At 44.4% G+C, this 20923-nt stretch overlaps 1 protein-coding gene across 6 annotated transcripts in view; it reads left to right on the plus strand.

Annotated features, from left to right (window-relative positions):
- Positions 1-7172: 7172 nt before the first annotated feature.
- Positions 7173-20923, plus strand: part of PCDH1 (protocadherin 1) — a 480648-nt gene continuing 466897 nt past the window's right edge. The window contains exons 1-2 of one of the 6 annotated variants that reach the window (XM_033927152.1): positions 7173-7221; positions 7316-7456. In XM_033927152.1, coding sequence (XP_033783043.1) covers positions 7435-7456 — 22 coding nt within the window. In that variant the 5' untranslated portion in view covers positions 7173-7221; positions 7316-7434. Of the gene's footprint in view, positions 7222-7315; positions 7457-7545; positions 8029-20923 lie in introns of those variants that run through there. The other 5 variants (XM_033927151.1, XM_033927153.1, XM_033927154.1 and 2 more) reach the window with 5 other exon arrangements.

Below are 20923 nucleotides of genomic sequence, written 5' to 3' on the forward strand. Positions count from 1 at the left end.
TATTCTTGTACTTCCAGAAAATAGCTTCACACCTCACCAAACACAGAATTAGGTAATGCTTATTTTAGGTGATCAGTCTTAGGCGGCTGCTGTATTTTTTTTTTTTTTTTAAAGCAAAGGCGTCTCAACAGTTGAATAATATTTCTTGCCGCAGCAGTACAGACCAGGGTTATACGGAGTGCTGTTTTGAGGTTGATTCTTCCCCTTCATCAGGAACCTAAATTTTCTTCTTTCAGAGTATGTTTGTAATGCATGCCATTATTAAAAAAAAAAAAACCCACAAAAAAAACAACATAGTAAATGATGGCAGATAAAGACCCAGGTGGTCCATCTAGTCTGCCCAACCTGATTCAATCTAAAAATTTGTTGGGTGGTTGTTTGTTTTTTTCTTCTTCTTCTTCTTAGCCATTTCTGGGCAAGAATCCAAAGCTCTGCCCGGTACTGTTCGTAAGTTCCAACTACTGAACTCTCCGTCAAAACTTAATCCAGCCCATCCACACCCTCCCAGCCATTGAAACCGTCCCCAGCCCATCCTCCACCAAACGGCCATATACAGACACAGACCGTGCAAGTCTGCCCAGTACTGGCCTTAGTTCAATATTTTCTATTATTTACTGATTCTAGATCCTCTGTGTTCATCCCTTACTTCTTTGAACTCCGTCACCGTTTTCCTCTCCACCACCTCTCGCGGGAGCACATTCCAGGCATCCACCACCCTCTCCGTAAAGTAGAATTTCCTAACATTGCTCTTAAATCTACCACCCCTCAACCGCAAATTATGTCTCTGGTTTTACCATTTTCCTTTCTCTGGAAAAGATTTTGTTCTGCGTTAATATCTTTCAAGTATTTGAACGTCTGAATCGTGTGTGTAAACTGAGTGCTACCTGAGTAAGAGCATTTGGGTTCCGGATTATTCAACTAGTGAGATGCCGTTACCTTTGAAAAAAAACACAGCAGCCTCCTAATACTGTGTTTGATTTTGGGGCAAATCACTTAAGCCTCTATTGCACGTGCGGATGTCCTCCAGCCTCGGCCCTGAGCCTCCTTTTATCGCCGGTGGGGGTGAGGGTGAGGAGAAGGAGCAGAGACGCCAGAAGGGAGGAGAAGAGGCGCAGGCACCAGCTGACTGACTACAGGCCATGCTTCTTCTCCAAGAGAGGCAGTCAGTTGGTGCCTCTCCTCCTCGCCGGCATCTCACAGCACACCTGAAATCTGCCGGGGCAGTTTGCGATATACCGCTCTATTGTTTCAAGTACACACTTACCCCCAAATTCTATATATGATACCTATAGTTATGTGTGTACATAAGTGCACTTAGCAGGTGTATATCAATAAATAAGAATGCTCCACTTATTTGTCTCAGAGCACTATCTCAATGGAAGAAAAAGCCTCAGGTATTATCATGGCTGAGCATGAATGCTCAAGCCTCCTCCACCCACATCATCGGCACAAAACTTCCGGAGAGAATGTACTTTAACCACTTCTCTTTCATGCAGGACTGAGATCACTAGCTGCTTCTTCGTGCTGTGAAGATGTAAGTGATACAATGTATTAGCCTGAGCCAACGTTTCATGGTCTATAACCTGAGCTCCACAAAGAAAATCACCAGAAGACTAAAACTGATTCAAAACACAGCCGTCCGCCTCATTTTCGGCCTGAACAAATGGGAACACATCACTCCCTTCTACCACCAACTGCATTGGCTACCTTTCAAATCCTGAGTCCTTTTCAAGTTCGCCTGCATTTGCTACAAAACAGTATTTGGTCTTTCACCAAAATACCTCTCCCCCCCCACTTCACTATGTATTGCACCAATAAGAAATCCCGCAGAATTCAGCTGTTTGCCTTCCCCTCCATAAAATTATGCCAGCTCAAAAGATTCCTCGACAAAACCTTCGCCTTCCAGGCGGCTAAGCTGAACCCTTGGCTAGCCCAAATGATGCTTGAGGCCCCGACCTACCTCGACTTCAGAAAACTTCTCAAAACATACCTTTTCCGCGAACAGGACCCTTAACCCTTATTCCCCGCAACAATCCAACTCCCGCCCCACCCCCTCCTTTCTCTCCCCCTCCCCTCCCTTGGTTCCCTTCTCCCTCCCTCATCTCTTCCAATCCAACTAGGATAAACTTCTGCTAAAACCCCAATACTTCCTTCTTCGTTGCTTTTAATTCCGACAAAATGTTGTAAATCCGTGTTCAGACCGGATCCTAATTTAATTGATGTGAACTGCCTAGAACTCTTTGGGTATGGCGGTATATAAGAAATTAATAATAATAATAATACAACCGTTTCTTCAGGGCTTTATCCACTTTCACTTCCCCACATACGTTGTGTCACTTGCTTTCTTGCTCTTACCAGGGTTGGCTAAGGCTAATACATTGTATCACTTACACCTTCACATTAGAGAATGACACGGTGACAAAATTCATCACCGTCCCCGTCCCCGCGGATAACCGCGGGAAACCATCTTCATGTCATTCTTTAAGGAGAGAGGGAAGAATCAGAGTATAATTGGGCACAACCACTGACCCGCAAGCTTTGCTTTGAAGAATGCTGCTGTAGAAGGACCGAGGTTGAAATAGACACTAGAAAATAATATGGGATTATTTCCCGCGGTTATCCACGGGGACGGGAACGGTGATGAATTTTGTCACAGTTTACAGCACAAAAAAGCAGCTAGTGATCTCAGTCCTGCATGAAAGAGTAGTGGTTAGATTCTCTCCGGAAGTTTTTTGCCGATGATGTGGGTGGAGAAGGCTTGAGCATTCATGCTCTGCCATGATAATACCTGAGGCTTTTTCTTCCATTGAGATAGTGCTCTAAGACGAATAAGTGGAGTATTCTTATTTATTTACCCACCTCCACCATTTTAAATAGCTTAGCTGGTGTATATGCACAACTTCGACCATGGATTTACAAGACCTTCAAAAAAAAAAAAAAAAAAACCCTACTCTTCAAAAAATACATAAAACCTATTTAACACAACCAGATCCCAAGCTTCACCTATTATACTATCTACACTTCTCCCTCCGTATTTGCGGTTTCAGCATTTGTGGTTTGGATTATTCACAGTTTTTAGCTTGCTGGCTCCTCCCCCCAAATTACACCAGCTTGCATAGAGAAATCACTGATTCCAAGCGTTTACAGAGAAAATCGCTGATTCCCAGCACTTTGTTCACTGTTTTGCCTCTCCTTCAGAAACAGGCCAGGTCTCCCACCATGTTATTCGCGGTTTCACCATATTCATGATGGTTTTTGTTGTTTATTCTATGCTTGAAAATAAATAAAACTTTTTGAACTTAAAAAAAAAAAAAGAAAATAGCAAATAACATATAAAAAAGTTATTCGCGGTTTTTCAGTATTTGCGGTTCTGTTAATCCCCTATCACAGCGAATACGGAGGGAGAAGTGTACTCCTTATCATATCTAAAATGTTCAAATCACCCATTATGTATTACCTAATTTCACGACAATCCTTATGTAATCCGCCTTGAACCGCAAGGTAATGGCGGAATAGAAATCACTAATGTAATGTAATACACTTCATCGGCACTGATGATTAGCAATTGACACCTGTTAATGATGTCAATGGAAAGGTAGGCGCACAGCTTGGTGCATGTCGCAAAGTGCATAATTAAAAGTAGACATGATTAGGGGTAGATTTTAAGCATGCTTTTGAGTTAGGCGCCTGTTTTTGGCAGGCACTGTTGTGTGCACAACCTAGGCACAGCCATTTAGGCTAAGTAAACCCTGGCATAAATAGGGCACATCTAAATGTTAGAATGTTGAGCGCTGCCCAAGCATGCTTAGATGGCATTAAGGCCCTCTTTTATTAAGGTGCGCCAAGCGTTTTAGCACGCATTTATTGCACGCTAAATCAATGCGTGCGCTTAACACTAATGCATCCATAGGATAACATGCACACGTTAGCGTTTAGCACGCGCTAAAAAGCATAGCGCACCTTAGTAAAAGAGGGGGTAAGCGCGTTTCTATACCGTGCGCACAGGGCTCCTTTTACTAAGCCGCGATAGCTTTTTTAGCACACGCAGAACTGCCGCGAGCGCTAAACCCACGCTAAGCGGCTAGAACTAACACCAGCTCAATGCTGGCATTAGCGTCTAGCGCGCACTAAATCCGCTATTGCAGCTTAGTAAAAGGAGCCCATAATTTTTACAGAATTGTGCTTACTAGTTGGCACCGATTGTTAGGTGACATATCTAAAATCTGGCCTTTAGATCAAAAGCCGTCGGGGGAAAGAAAATCCCCGCTACGTCAGAATGTAGCTGGCTGTGAGCAAATAATTGCACGGGGACAGAAATTTCACCTATCCCCACATATCTCCAATGGAATCTAATCCATCCCACCCATCCCCGCAGGAGTTAATGCTATTAGCTACTTATTTATTGGCTCGCAGACCCATTTCCTCCCAACCCCCAACAGATTCTCATGATTTTCTTTGTACATTATTTACTATTCAATGAATGAGGGCCAGATTCTCAAAACTTAAGGTTGCCTTTAACGCGGTCACTAAACTGGTTCCAGCCAGTTTAGCGTGCGTGCATTTTAGCTGCAGATGATCAAAATGGCTTACTGGGGTGTTTTCTGAGCTTCTTAGCAGTCTCCAATTCTGCCATGCAAAGGGGCTCCTCAGTATTTAAATGGGCACTCCGGTGGATTCTTCATCGTTTCTGAGTGATTCTCTAAGCGCAGTGTTGGCTTTTGGTGACCAAAAATCTGTGACTGGTCCAGGGATGCCGGTACTGTGAAAAGTGGTCTGTGTTTTGAATGTGGCTCATTAAAAAAAAAAAAAAATTACATGATTTACATAAATTATAGTCTTTTTGGGGGGAGGGGGGAGGGCACAAAAGCACATTTCTTGAGCGTGTAGCCATGTCTTATGCGTTTCTGGCTGTGGTTCATGATAAAATTTTACATTAAAAACAAATTACAAGATTTACATGAATTATAGCAGTTTTGGGGGAAGAAAAGCATGTCTTATTGACGGTTGTTGAAAGCCGACATTGCATCTCCCCTCCCTTCCTCGAGTAGTTCTGGCATGCTTATAATTGACACACCGCTTATGGCGTTGCTTTTCCCGGCACATGCGCCCATGTAAGTCTCTTTTGTGGTGTATTCTGTGCATGTGCCGATCACTATCACCAGCGACTCAGCTCATATAAATTTAGCAAACCTTCACTATTCTCCACCAACCTCATTTGCATGCGCAGTTTTTTTGAGAATGATTCGCCTTTTTTAAAATCGCTACAATAGCGCTTGTGATAACAGCTCATCGGTTTTTACCGCAAAACTTTGAGAATCTAGCCCTGAGTGTTCCAAGCCTCATTCTGGTGCTCCAGTTGCCTCTTGCAATGCACTCTAAACCCCATTCTGGAATCACCAGAGATTTTGATTACACTCCCGCAGGAATCCCAAGGCAACTTCTTCCATACCTGTGGGAATCACTCAATTCCCATTCTTGAGCAGCTCTTTAGTTGTGAGCAAAAAAACAAAACCAAACCATATTTAGTATATCTGGGTTAAACAAAGTTTGAGCAAGTTCCTGGAGGAAAAGTCCATAGTATGCTTTTGAGACAAATATGGGAGAAGTCACTGTTTGCTCTGAGATTAGTAGCATGGAAGGCTGCTACTATTTGGGAATTTGCCAGGTATTGGTGACCTGGATTCACCACGGCTGGAAACAGTTTACCATTGGTCAGACCCAGCAGAGTACGGTACAAGGATTCAAACAGGGATTGGACAGATTCCTGAGGGATAAAGGGATTGTGGGATACTGAGAGAGGTGCTGGGATGTAACACAGGTATAGAAAGCTAACCAGGTAATAAGTATAGAAACCCAACCAGGTCGTGCATGTGCAAGACCGGAGGGTTAGGACTTTGATGGGAAGATAAGTCTCAATGGGAAACCAAGGTGGCAAGGGGGCCCCTTCTGGTGATTCAGACAGGTCGTGACCTGTTTGGGCTGCCGCGGGAGCGGACTGCTGGGCAGGATGGACCTATGGTCTGACCTGGCGGAGGCACTGCTTATGTTCTTAAAACCCAAGATCTGGATGGGGCTATCCCTCTCCAAGCTGGTAAAAGTCTCAAAATGCAGAAGCAGTTGTAGCTGGGCTGCCAGTTCCAGAAGGGAGATTTTAGCTCAGCCCTGGATTTCTGGCCACCCTGTTTATCCTGCACTATGCAGCCTGCAACCCTGATTCTAATAAGTAGACAGGACTTGCAAGGGTGGTTGAAATGCAAAAAGGCTAAAATAAACCTAAGGTTAAAACTCCAACTCTTCGTCCCGTTGTTGGCGGCACCTTTCACACAGAGCTAGAACGGCTGGAAGGAACGATTCTCTCAATGAGAATTACAGCCAGCAGCTCCACCTTTTATCTCTTAGTGGAAATGCACAGACGCTTTAGGCTGGTGTAAGTTTGCCTTATTCCGATTCAAATCGTTTCTTTTATTTTTTTATGTCACTCTCAGAAAAGGTATATATATATATAAAGTCTTAAAGCTGATAGGTAAATAGAATCTAATTTATCCGGTTAACAATGGAAACCACCAAATGCAATATTGATGAGTCGAGGGGCCAGAAAAAGAATGCAACAGAGGAAGAAGGGTTGTCCAGGAAAGAAGTGACCAAGTGACAGCAATGCTAAGGATGGATAAATAGAAGCCTGCAAAGTTATATTTAAAAAGTGCATTGTGAGATTCTTTATTTTTTAATAACTAATGTATACTTTTGGACGCAGACCAAAAATAAGGCTTCAAAGCTCTATCCCCAGCCTGGTTTGCACTGGGTAGACTTTGAAAACATATTCCCACAGCCAAGGAAGGCAATGGTTGGGTGGTGGTTTTTTGTTTTATAAGCACCAGGACCGGCAGCACCACTGCTGTTATATAATCCAGTTATTAGATAAACAGCTGATGAAATTAACTCACCCATTGTCATTTTCATTTCCGAGCAGGCGCTATAACCCGCTTTAACTGCTCAAGTGACGCCAGGAATAGAGCAGCCGAAGCTTAAAAAAAACGACATTTAGGGGGGGGGGGGGGGCGACGAGATTTTCGAGATGCGGCGATCGCGAGCCCGGACTAAAGACCGAAAGAGGACGCGCCAGGGGAAAAAAAAGTTGCGAGGGGGGGAAGGGAGGGTGCTGTCTCTTTAAAACTGGCGCAACGGACCGCAAACTCCGGCTCGAGCCACCCGACGTCGCAGGTGCGGTGAGCCGGGGCTGTTTAATTCAATCAGAAGGGGGGGGGGGGTTTTGGGAATTAGCCCCACCTTTTTTTTTTTTCTTCTTCTCTTCTAGGCTGCTGGAGAGCGCGGCCGGCGCGAGGTCGTCACTGGCCAGGACGTCCGCGAGCTCGCTACGAAGCGGCTCCAGCTGGCTCTCCCGCCCACGCGTCCAACCGCCGCCTGAGGAGCCGAATGGGCTGCGCGCGAGCTACAGGTAGTTGGAGGAAAGTGCAACTGCGGAGGCTCCCCGAGGGGAGAGGGGAGCACCGCTAAGGTCGCGTGCTGCTTCTTCTTTTTTTTTTTTTTTTTGCAAAGAGATGCATGCAACGGCTGCCCGGGTTAAGCGTGCCACTCGCCATTAAGAAGCTGGCTAGGCGGAGAGAGAAAGCCCCGCGAAATTCCTCCCGGCGAAAGCAATGCTGAGTGTAAAAATCTGATTAAAAAAAAAAAAAAAAAAAGCCGGGAGCTCCACCTCCTCGCTTTCCCCGGCTCAAAGAGGGAGTTCGTTGCTTCCTCCACACACACGCACATACACAGAGCAGCGGCGGCCGGGAGGGAGGCTGGGTCCCTGCCTGCAGCCTCTCGCCTCCCATCGCAGCCGGGACAACTCTTCCGAGGGGCATTTTCCCACCTTCTTTTCATTTCAATTGCCGTTGGCTGGACGTCGAATCCCGTGGATGTGAATTACAGCCCCCCCCACCCCCCCTGCAAAGCGGCGCGAAGGGAAGGCGGCAATGAGGACCCGCTGCGCGAGGAAGGGCGATGGAATGGAGCGCTTCAGGCAAAGTAAGGAGAGGGGGGGGGGTCGGGGGCTACGGCCAATCCCAGGGCACTGGTCACTGCAGCACGGAGGGGGAGGGGGGGCTTCTGCTGGGGACCCGGCTCAGTTGGTTCGGCAGGGGAGGGGGGCAGAAAAGCCAGCTCCAATCCTTCCCCCCCCCCCTCTCCAGGCAGGGCTTGAATTTATGGGGAGGTTGATGGACTTCTTGCATCGGAGCCCCGGGCCAGGCCCCCCCCCCTCCCAGAGCACATCTGCAGGGAAGAGGAACCGGTCTCTCTGCACCCCGAAAGCTTAAGCGAGGGGCAAGAAAAGCTGCGTTAACGAGGGGGGGGGGGGTCGGTTCTGCTTTGGTGGGGCGACGAGGCTGCGAAAGGCGAGAGGCTCCGGTTCACCCCGGCGAAATCGGACGTGAATGCCGGTTGGGTTTGCATCTTGATTGATCTTTCTGCCCAGGCTTTTGGTTGTGGGGGTGGTTGTTGGGGTTTTTTTTTTTTTTTTTTTGGGGGGGGGGGCGGAAATAGCCCCTGATTTGTCTTGCACGTACTGTAATACCGTCTCCAGCAGTCCCTCCTTTGCAGAGAAGCCTTTACACCTGTAGACTGCACTGAAGCAGCTCTCAATCTGGACCTTCGCTTGCATTTCTCGGGGAGGGAGGGGGTGCATATATGCTCCTGGGGAGTAATTGTCTGATTAACCCCCCCCCCCTATTTTTTTAAAATCTTTTTTTCTGAATCATAACGCTGCCCATCTCTCTAGCCTTACTTGGAAAGGAATCCGAACTTGAGGCACTTGCTGGGCGACGAAAGGCCAACGAAACGCCGTTTCGTTCCGATCGGGGCTTGCACAGACCTTGCATTGACTTTCCCTTTCGTGGGGTTTTACGAGCTTAGCTGGCTGTAGTGGATCAGATGTGCTCAGACCCCAGACTGCTTTTTTTTTTTTTCCTAGGGATCCCCCCCCCCCCACACACACACTATTTAGGGGAGAGAGATGGGGGGGGGGGGCTCTCTCGATGTTTCCCAGTCCCACGGATGCAACGATCAGAGCTTTAATGACTATTCGGGGGGTTGCAGGGGCTTGGGGGGCAGGCAAACATTATTATTACTCCTTCTCCTCCTCCTCCTTCCCCCACGAAGTTGTCCATCTGGCGGAGGAGGGGGGGGGGTTCTTTCCTCTGAAACATGCCACGAGCCTTTGCCGGCTGTGGGTCACGCGCCGCGCCCGGGCTCTCCCTTGCCCGCCCGTGGCCGGTCCCACGTTAGCTAGGAAGAGAGCTGGGGAGAAGGAAGGGAAATTCAGTGAATAAGGCGAAGGCAGAGGTTCAGCTCGTGCTAGAAGAGTAGTTGCTGCTTCTGCCCCTCTCCTCCTACCCATTAATGCTAACCCTGTACCACTCCCCCCCCCCTTATCTCTTCGTGACTTCCTTATGAAGCTTTTAACGTGCAATCTCTCCTTTTACCTAATATATATGATGGAAGATACCACGTTGCTTAGCGTTGAAAACTCTTCTGTTGGACTTTCTGCCCAGCTTGCTGGCCCGCCTGAATTAGCAAACGGGCAGAAAATAACAAGTCTGTTCTGCGACACCATATTTTGGTTAGATTTCCAGCATTTCGGAGCAGCTCTTCATGCTACTCCCTCCCCCCGGCTTGCATTCGTGTTTTAAATCACGATATGGTGTGTGAAATTGCATATACCCAGTTCCCACAGCTTCACATATACCTAAATATGTTGCATGTCAAAAAGGGAATTGCATGTCTGCTGTTTAGTATCTGAATGGTGTTTAAATAGCTGCTTTCTCCTCTGGTCCTAAATGTATGTATGTTTGGGGTTTTTTTTTTTGTTTGTTTGCTTTGATATAATAAGCACTGCATGGAATAACTAAGTTGCATGCCAGGGTACTTCCTAAGGTTACCCCCAATGAGGTTTATATTATGTGTAAATAATTTCCATATGATATATGTACTGTCTGTATAAAGTCAGCAGTATGTCTTTGTAAAACCGCATTGAGCTAGTTTTTGAAGGAATCATATTTTTATACCTTAAGAGGCAGTAATTAGCAGACTTCAGCTGCATAATTATGCATTTCTGTTCTGATTTTTAATTGTGCCGGAGGTTATAAATTTTTGCTCTGGTACTAAGACAGCATTAACACTTCACAGTAGGAGAAAAGACTAGCCCTGTAGATCATTTGTATTTTAATCTTTAATGTCATAAATGAATTAGCATTTTGTGAGTTATGGTTTTAGTAGTGTTGGGTCAACCTCAAGAAAATTTCATTGCTGACCTGTATGTTCTAATTTAACTCATTGGTTATTTCCAGCAGCTGGTGGTTGGTTATTTTTTTAAATCAAACCAGGGACAAATTCATGTTTCTCCTCAGCCTGAGTAATGAAAAACAGTTTGGAAAACCATCTTGGCTGTTTCACGTCCTTTTTGAGTGGCTCCTATCTGGACCATTTTGAATCGTGCTTCATATGTACATGGCATAAATCTTAAAATACCACCTTACAACCTTTAAAAAAAAATATATATATATATATTATTATTTTATCAATGTGTTCTTAATTTTGCTGAATTTCATTGATCCCCTTTACAGGGGCTGATTTTCTTTTTTTAAGATATTGTTTACTAAATTCACTTCATTCTGGGTGTTGGGTTTCATTTTATCTTGGTGGGGGATGGCTTAAAACATCTGTCCAGATGTACTAAGTGCAACCCAAGCCAGATGGTTGTCGTGAGCACATCCTCCCTTTAAAAAAAAAAAAAAAATTTCCATTTTACCTGCTAGAGCGCTCTTATTTTGTGAAAGGAGTTCGCATCTCATATGAAGGGAGATATTTTAGCAAAAGCATGTGGTAGCAATCCACCAGCTTCTCTCTTCTCCCAACCCCCACCTTTTAAATTGTAGCAGTTTCATCCTGGAGGTAAAGAACAATTTTCTCCCTGTCCCCACTTAACTGTTCCTTCTCCTGTGCACACCCCGATTCATCTTCTATGACGCCAAAGCACCCCATTTGCCAAAATAATGACTGCACTACGAGTGGGGGTTGCGGGGTGGAATTTAGACATCTAGAAGCAACAAGTGTCACATTGGAGCCCATTGAGCAAAATATGTGTCAATAGTTTGAACTAGGTAATAATTGCTGTAGCTGAAAGATAGGAGGTGCAAGCTGGAGAGATATCAATATTGGCTAGTACCTTTTTTTAAAAAAAAAAAAATCCTTAATTCTCCTCGCGCCCCCACCCAACCCTTCTTTGTATGGTTTGTTTTCAATAAGATTGGTAATTAACTTTCTATAGTTGAGGCTGTCTCCAAATCCTTGGCAGGTAGATAGATGATGCATGTGAGTTTATAGAGTAAAGCATGATGACATGAATTTACAATATCTTCCAAGTGTGTGAAGTAAGGTGTAGATTTTTGAGGTGGGTGAAGAGTCAAAGTAGTTGGTGCTGGGCAAAGCTTCGTTCTGGCCACCTCAGGAACTTTGTGGTTATATGGAATATGTTTTTGAACGTCACTTTCCCGGCTCTTAAGCTGCATGTTTTGGAATCCTTTTACGATTCCGGGATTTTTCTGATGCTCATTAATTTTGTGGGTGTATAGATGTGGACTCCCCCTGCATATAAACATCTGTTGGTACTTTGCTTTGAAATAATTTTTTTCTGAGGGGTCTTGACTTCATCGCTCATAGAATGTCTTTGTGAAATTCATAATCTATATTTTTACCCGTCTATAACTTGAGTATACAGCTGTAAAGCAACAGATCTTTGATGTGGTTGTGTGGAGCCCAATGCTTGATGGGGAATCACATGGGTGGAATTCCACAGCAAATGAGCAATATCTGACTTATGAGGGTTTGGCAGGTAGGCAGTTCAGATTTTAAGAGTTGATGAAGGGGAATGGAATGAGGCAGAGCGAAGCATAAAGAACCCTTGAGCCGGGCAGCCTTTTACTCTCCCTCCCTCCCCCCTCCACACACACACTAAACATCATGCTCTCCCTCGCACTTAAAAGGAATTCACTTCTTTTCATTCTCTTACCAGTGTTTACTTGTGCTGTAAAGAGATTTACCCGCCGTTTCTCCTTTTGTTTGCTGGGGGCCTCCATAATTCTTCATGAGTCTGATGGCTAAGGAAAATTCATGCAATGCAAAGCTGTGTGTGTGTGTGATTTTTTTTTTCCCTAAGAAAAATGTAGACATTTAAAAAATCATTAACTGGAGCTACAAACCATTTTTTTGGGTAATGAGCTCTTCCTGTCACCACTGGATGCTGCATCCTTTCTGCCGAGCTAGAAGCAAGGAACCCTTATGCATGTCACACAATAAGTTTCAGCTTCAGTAATAGGTAGTCCTGGTATAGAGCACCGCCACCTTGCAAGCTTGGTTCTTGCCCTTTCATGGATGTTCTTTTGCCCCTCAAACACTGTGTAGTTCATTATCAAAAAAGATAACACGTCCAAAAGACAGCATAAACCAGCACTTAGACGTCTTACTAGTCAAAACGTCCAAGTGTATATTCTCAAAACAGACTTTCCCGATGCCTTTCTGCTTGTTTTGTCTCCATTGTGTCCAGGTCTTAAGGGGGCGTGTTTAGGGCAGGCTTAGGACTTGGATGTTCGTCAGGCATAATCAAACCTTTAACAAAAGGTCCTGTCCTGGGCTTTTTTATTTTTTTTTTTTTTTTGACGTTTGGCACCATTAGTGTAGGCAGACTAGATGGGGCGTGGCCCTTTTGTGCTGTCATTTTCTATGTTTCTATGACTTGTTTTAAAAGCGTCTAAATGCTAAAACGGTACCCAAACTGACCAGATACATTATATAGCCTGTATTAAAAGGGGGTGCTGAAAGGTTCTCAGCCCAAAAAGCTTCAGATGTTTAACAGACATTTGAGAGAAGAGGGGCACTCTAAGGGTTACTGCAGCAAATTTCACGTTAAAGTTCCAGGTCAAGATGGTACCATATCTTGTATGCATTGTATGTTGAGCCCTCAAAAATCTACTGTACCTAAGTTAAGAACGTCACGGACCTGCGGCATATAAGCTGATTGTTATGACACCTGCACTTTAAACAACATATAACCCAAAAGAAAGAATAACCAAAATAGATGAAAAAAATTTGCCTTGAGATTCAGCGTGGTTACTGTCCCCCCAACAATTTCTCTGCTAGCATCCAGCGCCTGCTCCTGAGGAAGGGGATCAATTCTCTGAAACGGAGCTCTGTAGAGCAAGTAATTTTGCAAAATGAGCGTTTAGTGTTGTCTTCATGCTCAGAAAAGTACAAACTGTTTTCCTTTTTTACCAAACTTTTTTACAACTTGTTTTGAAGCAGTGGATGTTAGGGGAGCTTTAACAAGGAACTAGTTTCCTGTATTTAATTCTTGATCTCATCGTATGCTCTTTATTGTTGTTGTACCTTGGGAGTGTTTTGGCATTGTTAAAAATATTTTTTCTTTAATGCCACATTTTTTTTGAGCACTTATTATTTTGGACACTTAGGTTGTGCACTAGGTCCGAGGATGCTTCACGCTTGATTATCCCGTTGGGTGACAGTGGCTCATGACTTGTCCTGGCTTGAGAGGAGTGAATACTGAGGACCTATATTAACTTTATTAATATTATAGAATTTTTTTGTGCAATTTGGCACTCTTTACTTCCCAATGACACTTGCAGGCATAAGGGCTATTTGTTGTGATGTACAGGAGGGGCTGTCTGAACTCTTTGTTAATAATGCCTAGAAAGAACTTGTTTTTTGTGTTTTTCATGTGGACGTATTTATATTCGAGAATGGCCCCCAAAAATAGGCGTTCTAAAGACCAAAACGTCTACACATGTCATTTAAAAAAAAAAAAAAGTCTTGCTATTTTGAGAATGGACATTTTTCTCTGCTGGATTTTTGGACGTCTTTTCAAAAACGTTCAAATTAGGACTTGGAGGTCCTATCAAAAATGCCCTGTGTTGTATAAATTAATTTATTTATGTGTTGCCATTTGCTTTGTACAGTGTCATATGGTACCGATCTTGAAGAAAGTCTATTGTGGGCTAGCTCTTACAGCTTTGAGAACCTGGATGATGGTACACTTCTACAGACTACTTACCTAAATTCACCAGCCTGCCCGATCGGGCCCAATCTGTGCAGGTCTGATGAACTCAGAAAAGAAAAATATGCAGATGGGGTGTTCGGAGGAGCGCCCCCATCTGCTGGCATGGATCGCTTTTTTGCGATCCCCACGCATGCGCAGACCATCTGTAGATGGTCTGCGCATGCCTGTCAGAGCCACGATCTTTTAAAATTTTTTTAGCCCTGCAAGCCTGTGGTTTTAACCCGCTTTAAACCACGTGCTCACAGTGTGGGGAAGGGCAGGAGCAGGCAGGAGAGATGGGGAAGAGCAGGGCCGCGATCGAGGCGGGCAGGCAGGAGACACATCGGGGCAGGGCTTCTATGGAGCTGGGGAGTCGGAAAGACGTTTTCGACTGGTCTCCAGCAGTCGCTTCTTGGGTTGATCAGCCAGCCCAGTCTGTTTTAAAATTGTGGTTGGTGAATTGCGTCCCTGTCTACTTTGCATGTGTTTCTCCTCATTTGCATGCACGGATTCAAAGCGAATCGCAGGAGAGGTAAGTGAATCAGGCCAGAGGGAAGTTTGCTCATTAAGGGGTCGCAAACTGATCGGTACACAATCAGTTTGCTTTGTGAATCTAGCCCATCCTATATAATAAAAAAGCTAGCCGCACATGCACACTCATACTGCGGGCTTCTAAGATCTCCGTGGCCGCAGGAGTGCACATGCGCGGGTCCCCAGCACTTACCTAGAAAGGAATGGCTGCCAGCGTTGGACTCCCTCATGAGCTGCACCAGCGGTGTCGGCTCCTCTCATGAGCCGCACCAGCGTCGGAGAAGGCTTCCGACGCTGGTGGAGATCGTGAGGAGCCGCAGCAATACTTGCCCGCATTAGGCCAGACTATGGGCCGGGCAGGGACGCGCCAAAGAGACTTCAGCCGCGAGCCATGCGAGGGAGGGAAACGGACTGAAAAAAAAAAAAAAAAGGTAAGAAGCTTGGCTTGCCTGCGGGAAACTCGATAAGGGAAGGGGGGGCCCTTTGAACAGGCTAGACCGTGGGAAGGAAGGGGGAGGGACCAAAAGGAGCAGGCCACATCTGGTAAGAGTAGGGAAGGGGGTGGGTGAAAATGCTGCTACTGCTGCACAGGGACCTGGAGGGGAAGGGAGAGGGTCAGAAAGACAGAGAAAGGGGGCCAGGGAGAGAGATACAAAGACAGACAGACATATATTCTAGCACCCGTTAATGTAACGGGCTTAATGACTAATAGATTATATTTGTGTTTGTGTGCATAAAAAAGTTCCCTGTTGATTATTGGTCCTACCATATCCCCAATTTTTGTTTCCCAAGGGGGAAGCATTTTTCTCTTTTGATTGTAGTAGGAATAAACCATTTGAAGTCGATCAACCTACCATGTAGCGTAACTGAGAATACACAGTTGAGCTTTTAGCGTTCTTTTCACAGTGTTTAAAACTTTGTAACTTCTAAGTGTTTTTGAATGTAACTGGGGAAAAGGAAAGAAGGTACCAAGCTTCGAGGCAAAACTGAACAAACAAAAAGAAGCACTGGAGATATCAAATCCAACCTGTGGTCACAAGTCCTTTATTTACAGTTTGTACTAAAGTTTGTTATTTTAAGGGCCACAAGAGTTCAGGCCTTTGGTGTTTTTGTCACCTACAGGTAGCCATCACTTCTGCTATCATGGAGGGAGGGGGTTTGTTTTGTTTTGATGGGAGGCATCAGGGGGTGACTGGGGAGGGTTGTATTATGCGGGACTTGTTCTGCCTTGTTGCTTGTTTTGTTTCTGTTTGTTCTCACCTATGTTTGTATTATATGTTTTGTTCATAATAACAGATTTGAACATAAATATTTTTATTGAGGAATCGGAACAGGCAATAATAAACAAGGGATAACAACCAATTTTTATAACGAGTCTTTAAAAATTGCAAAAATAGGCAAAATTCCAAAAGACAAAAGTCCCAACTAGGATCCAAGTTTCAGTGACTATTGTCTTCTTCAGAGGACAATTATAAACTTATAACGTTACTGAAGATGAAGAAGAGATGCTGACATGTAAACACGCACATATCCAGGTCCTCTTTTTTGTTTGTTTTGAATTGAACTGTTCAATTCTCCAGTGCAATGCTGGTGGAGGAGGGCTAGCCTAGCGGTGGTGTCTGCCTTTTTCCTAGACCAGAGGTAGGCAATTCCGGTCCACGAGGGCCGGAGCCAGGTCAGGTTTTCAGGATATCCACAATAAATATGCATGGGAGAGATTTGCATCTCAAGGAGGCAGTGCATGAAGATCCATCTCATACATATTCATTGTGTATATCCTGAAAACCTGACCTGGCTCCGGCTCTCGAGGACCGGTATTGCCTACTCCTGTCCTTAGACAGTCCTGGTGGCCAGGGAATCTTTCTTGACTCATAAGCTGTAGGGGATTGCTGTTCTAATAGTACAACAGACTTCTTTCCTTTTTGTCAACTATGAATAGACTAATGGTTGTATTAAGGGGATAACCCCAATGAATATGCATGAGATCTATTTGCATGTACTGCTTTCAATACATTTTCATAGGAGAAATCCTGAAAACCTGACTGGATTCCGGCCCTCGAGGACCGGAGTTGCCCACCTCTGGGATAACCCTAACCCCCCCCCTTGTTTTCATTATCATCTAAGTTCAGGCTACAAACACAAAGGTTTGCTGAATATTCCTATTTAATCGCTTCAATTGCATAATACGAGTGCATTTGTGGGTGCTGGTAGCACATGAAATGCATTTTAGGTAAGATGCATGCTTGTAGGGTTTCAAGTATTTAAGCGGTTGATGCTAATGCCACGTCTCTCACTGCCTGGTGCTGCTCTAAATGCTATGACAGCGCCCCGAGAACAGGAGGTCAGGGTAGGATGAGCAGGAAAACCGTCCTCGTGTGTGCTCCAGCACGACACTGCAGGAAGCTGCATATTTTAGTGCGAGTGTCGAGTTTGGTGCGCCCGTCTCTGACGCTGTGGTTCTGGAGATGTGTGCTGTAGGTTCATATCTATGTAGCTCCCGCTGAATGACATTTTATTGGATTGTAGAGGCTTTACTTATTACTGCAGCTCACTTTCCAGCTAGAATATTTTAAGGGCTCGAGACCAGTCCTGGGCAGCAGTCAAGCCAAGCTATACATCGGTGTTTTTGTTGTAGAACAGGGGAAATGAATATTTCATACTTGATTTAATTAATGCTTCTTCCTTCCCCACCCCCTGAAAAAAACCCAGACCCTTGCTCTCTTATATATGCGAGTCGCTCTGTACAGGTAAGATAATGGTGACTCTTATATTGAACTTACTGTTACGATTTAACAAGAGCTGAGTCAGTGGTGACAGAATTGTTGAAACTCGGGGGTGGCTGGAACAGAACAAAACCTTTTTAAGATGTGAACAGCTCATACAATAGCAGTTTTGCTGTGTGGAGCTGAGTGGGCTTCCTGCTTTTGTCTGGAGCAGCATGGCCCCCTACAACCCTTCTATCACAGCCTGCAGGCTTATGTTCCTGACTCTTAGAAGAAAAGTTAAGTGTGCCCCCTCCCCATCCCTTCCCTGCACCCCCCACTCTACCCCTGAGCCAGAAAGCACAGACAAATGTACCGAATCCCTGCCGGGTAACTGATGAAAGAATGAACTGTTTAGGCATAAACTCCATAGAGCATTAAACTTTACTGTACAAACTGGTTATTTAAAGTAGCATACGCGGTGGTAAATTTTTGATGCCCTGTGATAACGTTGGGAATTTGCCACACTCGGGTCAGAACATGTGTTCCCTTCACAGAGTTGATTGCTCCAGCAGTCAGTCAGTTTACGCACCCACCCGCACCCCCCCCCCTTCCCTTATTGTTTTTTATTTCTCATGATGAAATAGGAATATTTTTACTTAGGTCAAATGAGTCGAAATCTAAACAAAGCCTGGAATGTTCTCTAACCATCCGCTTCCAGGAAATAGCACAATGGTAACAGAAGGCTAGAAGGAGGATTAAGTAACGGAAGAATCTGATGTTAGCTAAAATTAAAGCTTACGGTCCAATAGGATTTTAGAGCAGCATGAGCTTTATTTTGAGCCGTACCTATTTCCCTAATCAATTTTTTTTTTCTTTTTTAATGCATAGAAAAAGCCAACTTTAAGTAAGAATGCACATAGATACTCTTCTGTAAGACAGCATGTAACTTCAAGAGGAGGTGCATATGGGCTGTTGGGAGGGGTACGGTCATATCTGCAACCTATAGGATATTCTAGCTTACTCGCTTTGCGTGGTACAGTTAATCGTGCTCACATATACCTGATGTTGACCTGGTGTAAATGGTCATTCCTAAATTTAGGTATGCCGATTCAGGCTGACACTGTTCTTTAATGGCATTATAGAATTGATGCTCAATATGTGACATTGTCCAAGCTCCAGAATTCCCCTCCCCCCACCTCAGTCTAACCCACTCTCGACATTTCAACTCCTGTGATCTGCTTTTCCCTTAACATGCTGGTTGTGGTATTAGCCAGGTGTATTGTTTTCAGCACCAACTGCTATCCAACTAGTGTCGCTGAAAATCCAGCTATAGATTACTTGCCTTATATAATGGCATCTGGCTTTGCTGATGATACCTGCATAAAATCTGACTCTCTCGGGCTCTACATAAGGCAGTCTGTCTGCATTTCCGCAGCATTCTCTGGGTAATACTCTTCAGATCACCCAACACTGACGTTCACAGGACCTTTTCCCAGTAGTCCAGCCAACTAGAGAATGACATGGGGACAAACTATGTCCCCACCCCATCCTTTCGGTCTCTACCCTCATCTGCATAAGCCTCGAACACTTAAGATTTTTATATTTATTTTTTTATAATAACGCACAATACAACTGTTTGTAAATCACAAATAGAGCCTTCCATTTTGATCTGGTTTTGGTACAACCTTCCCAAAAATTCAATTGCCTGGGTTTTTATATCATCTGGGAAGATACTTATATTTTCTTTTAGATCTGGGTGCAGAAAAAAAACCAACACAGTGTAGTGGATGAACATGAAAATAAGTGTCCTATTGTATGTTGGAAAATGCTCCTTGATGCCAGCAACGATGGATGAATCTGTTCCAGGAACGGTAGGATACTGGAGCAATTGGGCACATTGCAGTTTGTAGGAGTCTGATCAGCAGACAAGACTCATGTTGCTACGTCAAAGGCAAACAAGACATAAATAATTCATTTAACAGCATATATATATATATATATATATTTTTTTTTTGAATTCAGTAGCCGGTTGTCTTAAATTTTTACTAGCATTTTATAGTCTCGAACCTAGAAAATGACATGGGGGCATAGTTTGTATTGGTCCCATGGTTCTCTGCGGGTATCAGTCTCTGAGACCTGGGACAAGAAAAAGGAAATCCAAAAAGTCTGCAGTAAAAATGCGGTGAACCAAGGACAAAGAAAATAATCACTTTATTCTTGTATACCACCACATCTCATAGTTCTAGGCGATTCACATCAAAGAAGACTGTGCAGGGCAGTGAAAATACACTTATCAGAGAAATACAGCAAAAGATAAAATCGGGTTACAAATTTATCAAACAAGTAAGTTTTCAACAACTTTCTAAAGGAATGGTAAGACTGGGCTTGAGGAATAAAGTCCTCAACCAGGTATTCATTTTCCTGCCTGAATGCAAATGTTTTTTCTAAATCTCTTAATTACAAGCTTTTGGTGTCGCAAATGCAAACAAGTTTTTCGAGTGATCTTATTAGACTTGTACAATTTAAAATGAGAGGAAAGGTAAACTGGGGCCAAACCATACTGCAGACAATGTTTTTTTAAGAACATAAGCAGTGCCTCTGCTGGGTCAGACCAGAGGTCCATCATGCTCAGCAGTCCGCTCACGTGGTGGCCCATCGGGTCCAGGACCTGTATAGTAATCCTCTATCCATACCCTTCTATCCCCTTTTCCTTCAGGAAATTGTCTAATCCCTTCTTGAACCCTAATACCATACTCTGTCCTATCACGCCCTCTGGGAGCACATTCCACCACCCTTTGGGTGAGGAAGAACTTCCTAGCACTGATTCTGAATCTGTCCCCTCTTAATTTTTCTGAATGGCCTCTCATTCTTGAAGTTTTTGAAAGTTTGAAGAATCTGTCCTTCTTCACTTTGTCTGTCCTTCTTCACTTTGTCTGTCCTTCGTGATCTTGTAAGTCTCTCATGTCCCCTCTAAGTCTCTGCTTCTCCAGGGAAAAGAGCCCCAGTTTCTCCAATCTTTCAGTGTATGACAGGTTTTCCATATCTTTTATCAAACATGTCGCTCTCTTCTGAACCCTCTCGAGTATCGCCATATCCTTCTTAAGGTACGGTGACCAATATTGGGCGCAGTATTCCAGGTGCGGGTGTACCATCGCTTGATACAACGGCAGGATAACTTCTTTCATTCTGGTTGTAATACCTTTCTTGATAATACCTAGCATTCTATTCGCCTTCTTAGCGGCCACTGCGCACTGTACCGACGGTTTCATTGTCTTGTCCACTATTACCCCCCCCCCCCCAAGTCCTTTTCTTGGGTACTCTCACCCAATAACAGTCCTCCCATCGTATAGTTGTACTTCAGGTTTCTGTTTCCTATATGCAAGACTTTACATTTCTCTACATTGAACTTCATCTGCCATCTTGTCGCCCACTCTCCTAGTATGTTAGGTCCCTTTGTAGATCTTCGCAGTCCTCTTTAGTCCTAGGCCCCTTAAATAGTTTGGTGTTGTCTGCAAATTTTATTACTTCGCACTTTGTCCCTGTTTCTAGATCATTTCTAAATGCATTGAACAGCAGCGGT

The sequence above is a fragment of the Geotrypetes seraphini genome, chromosome 18 (genome assembly GCF_902459505.1).
Source record: "Geotrypetes seraphini chromosome 18, aGeoSer1.1, whole genome shotgun sequence".
Taxonomy (NCBI): Eukaryota; Metazoa; Chordata; class Amphibia; order Gymnophiona; family Dermophiidae; genus Geotrypetes; species Geotrypetes seraphini.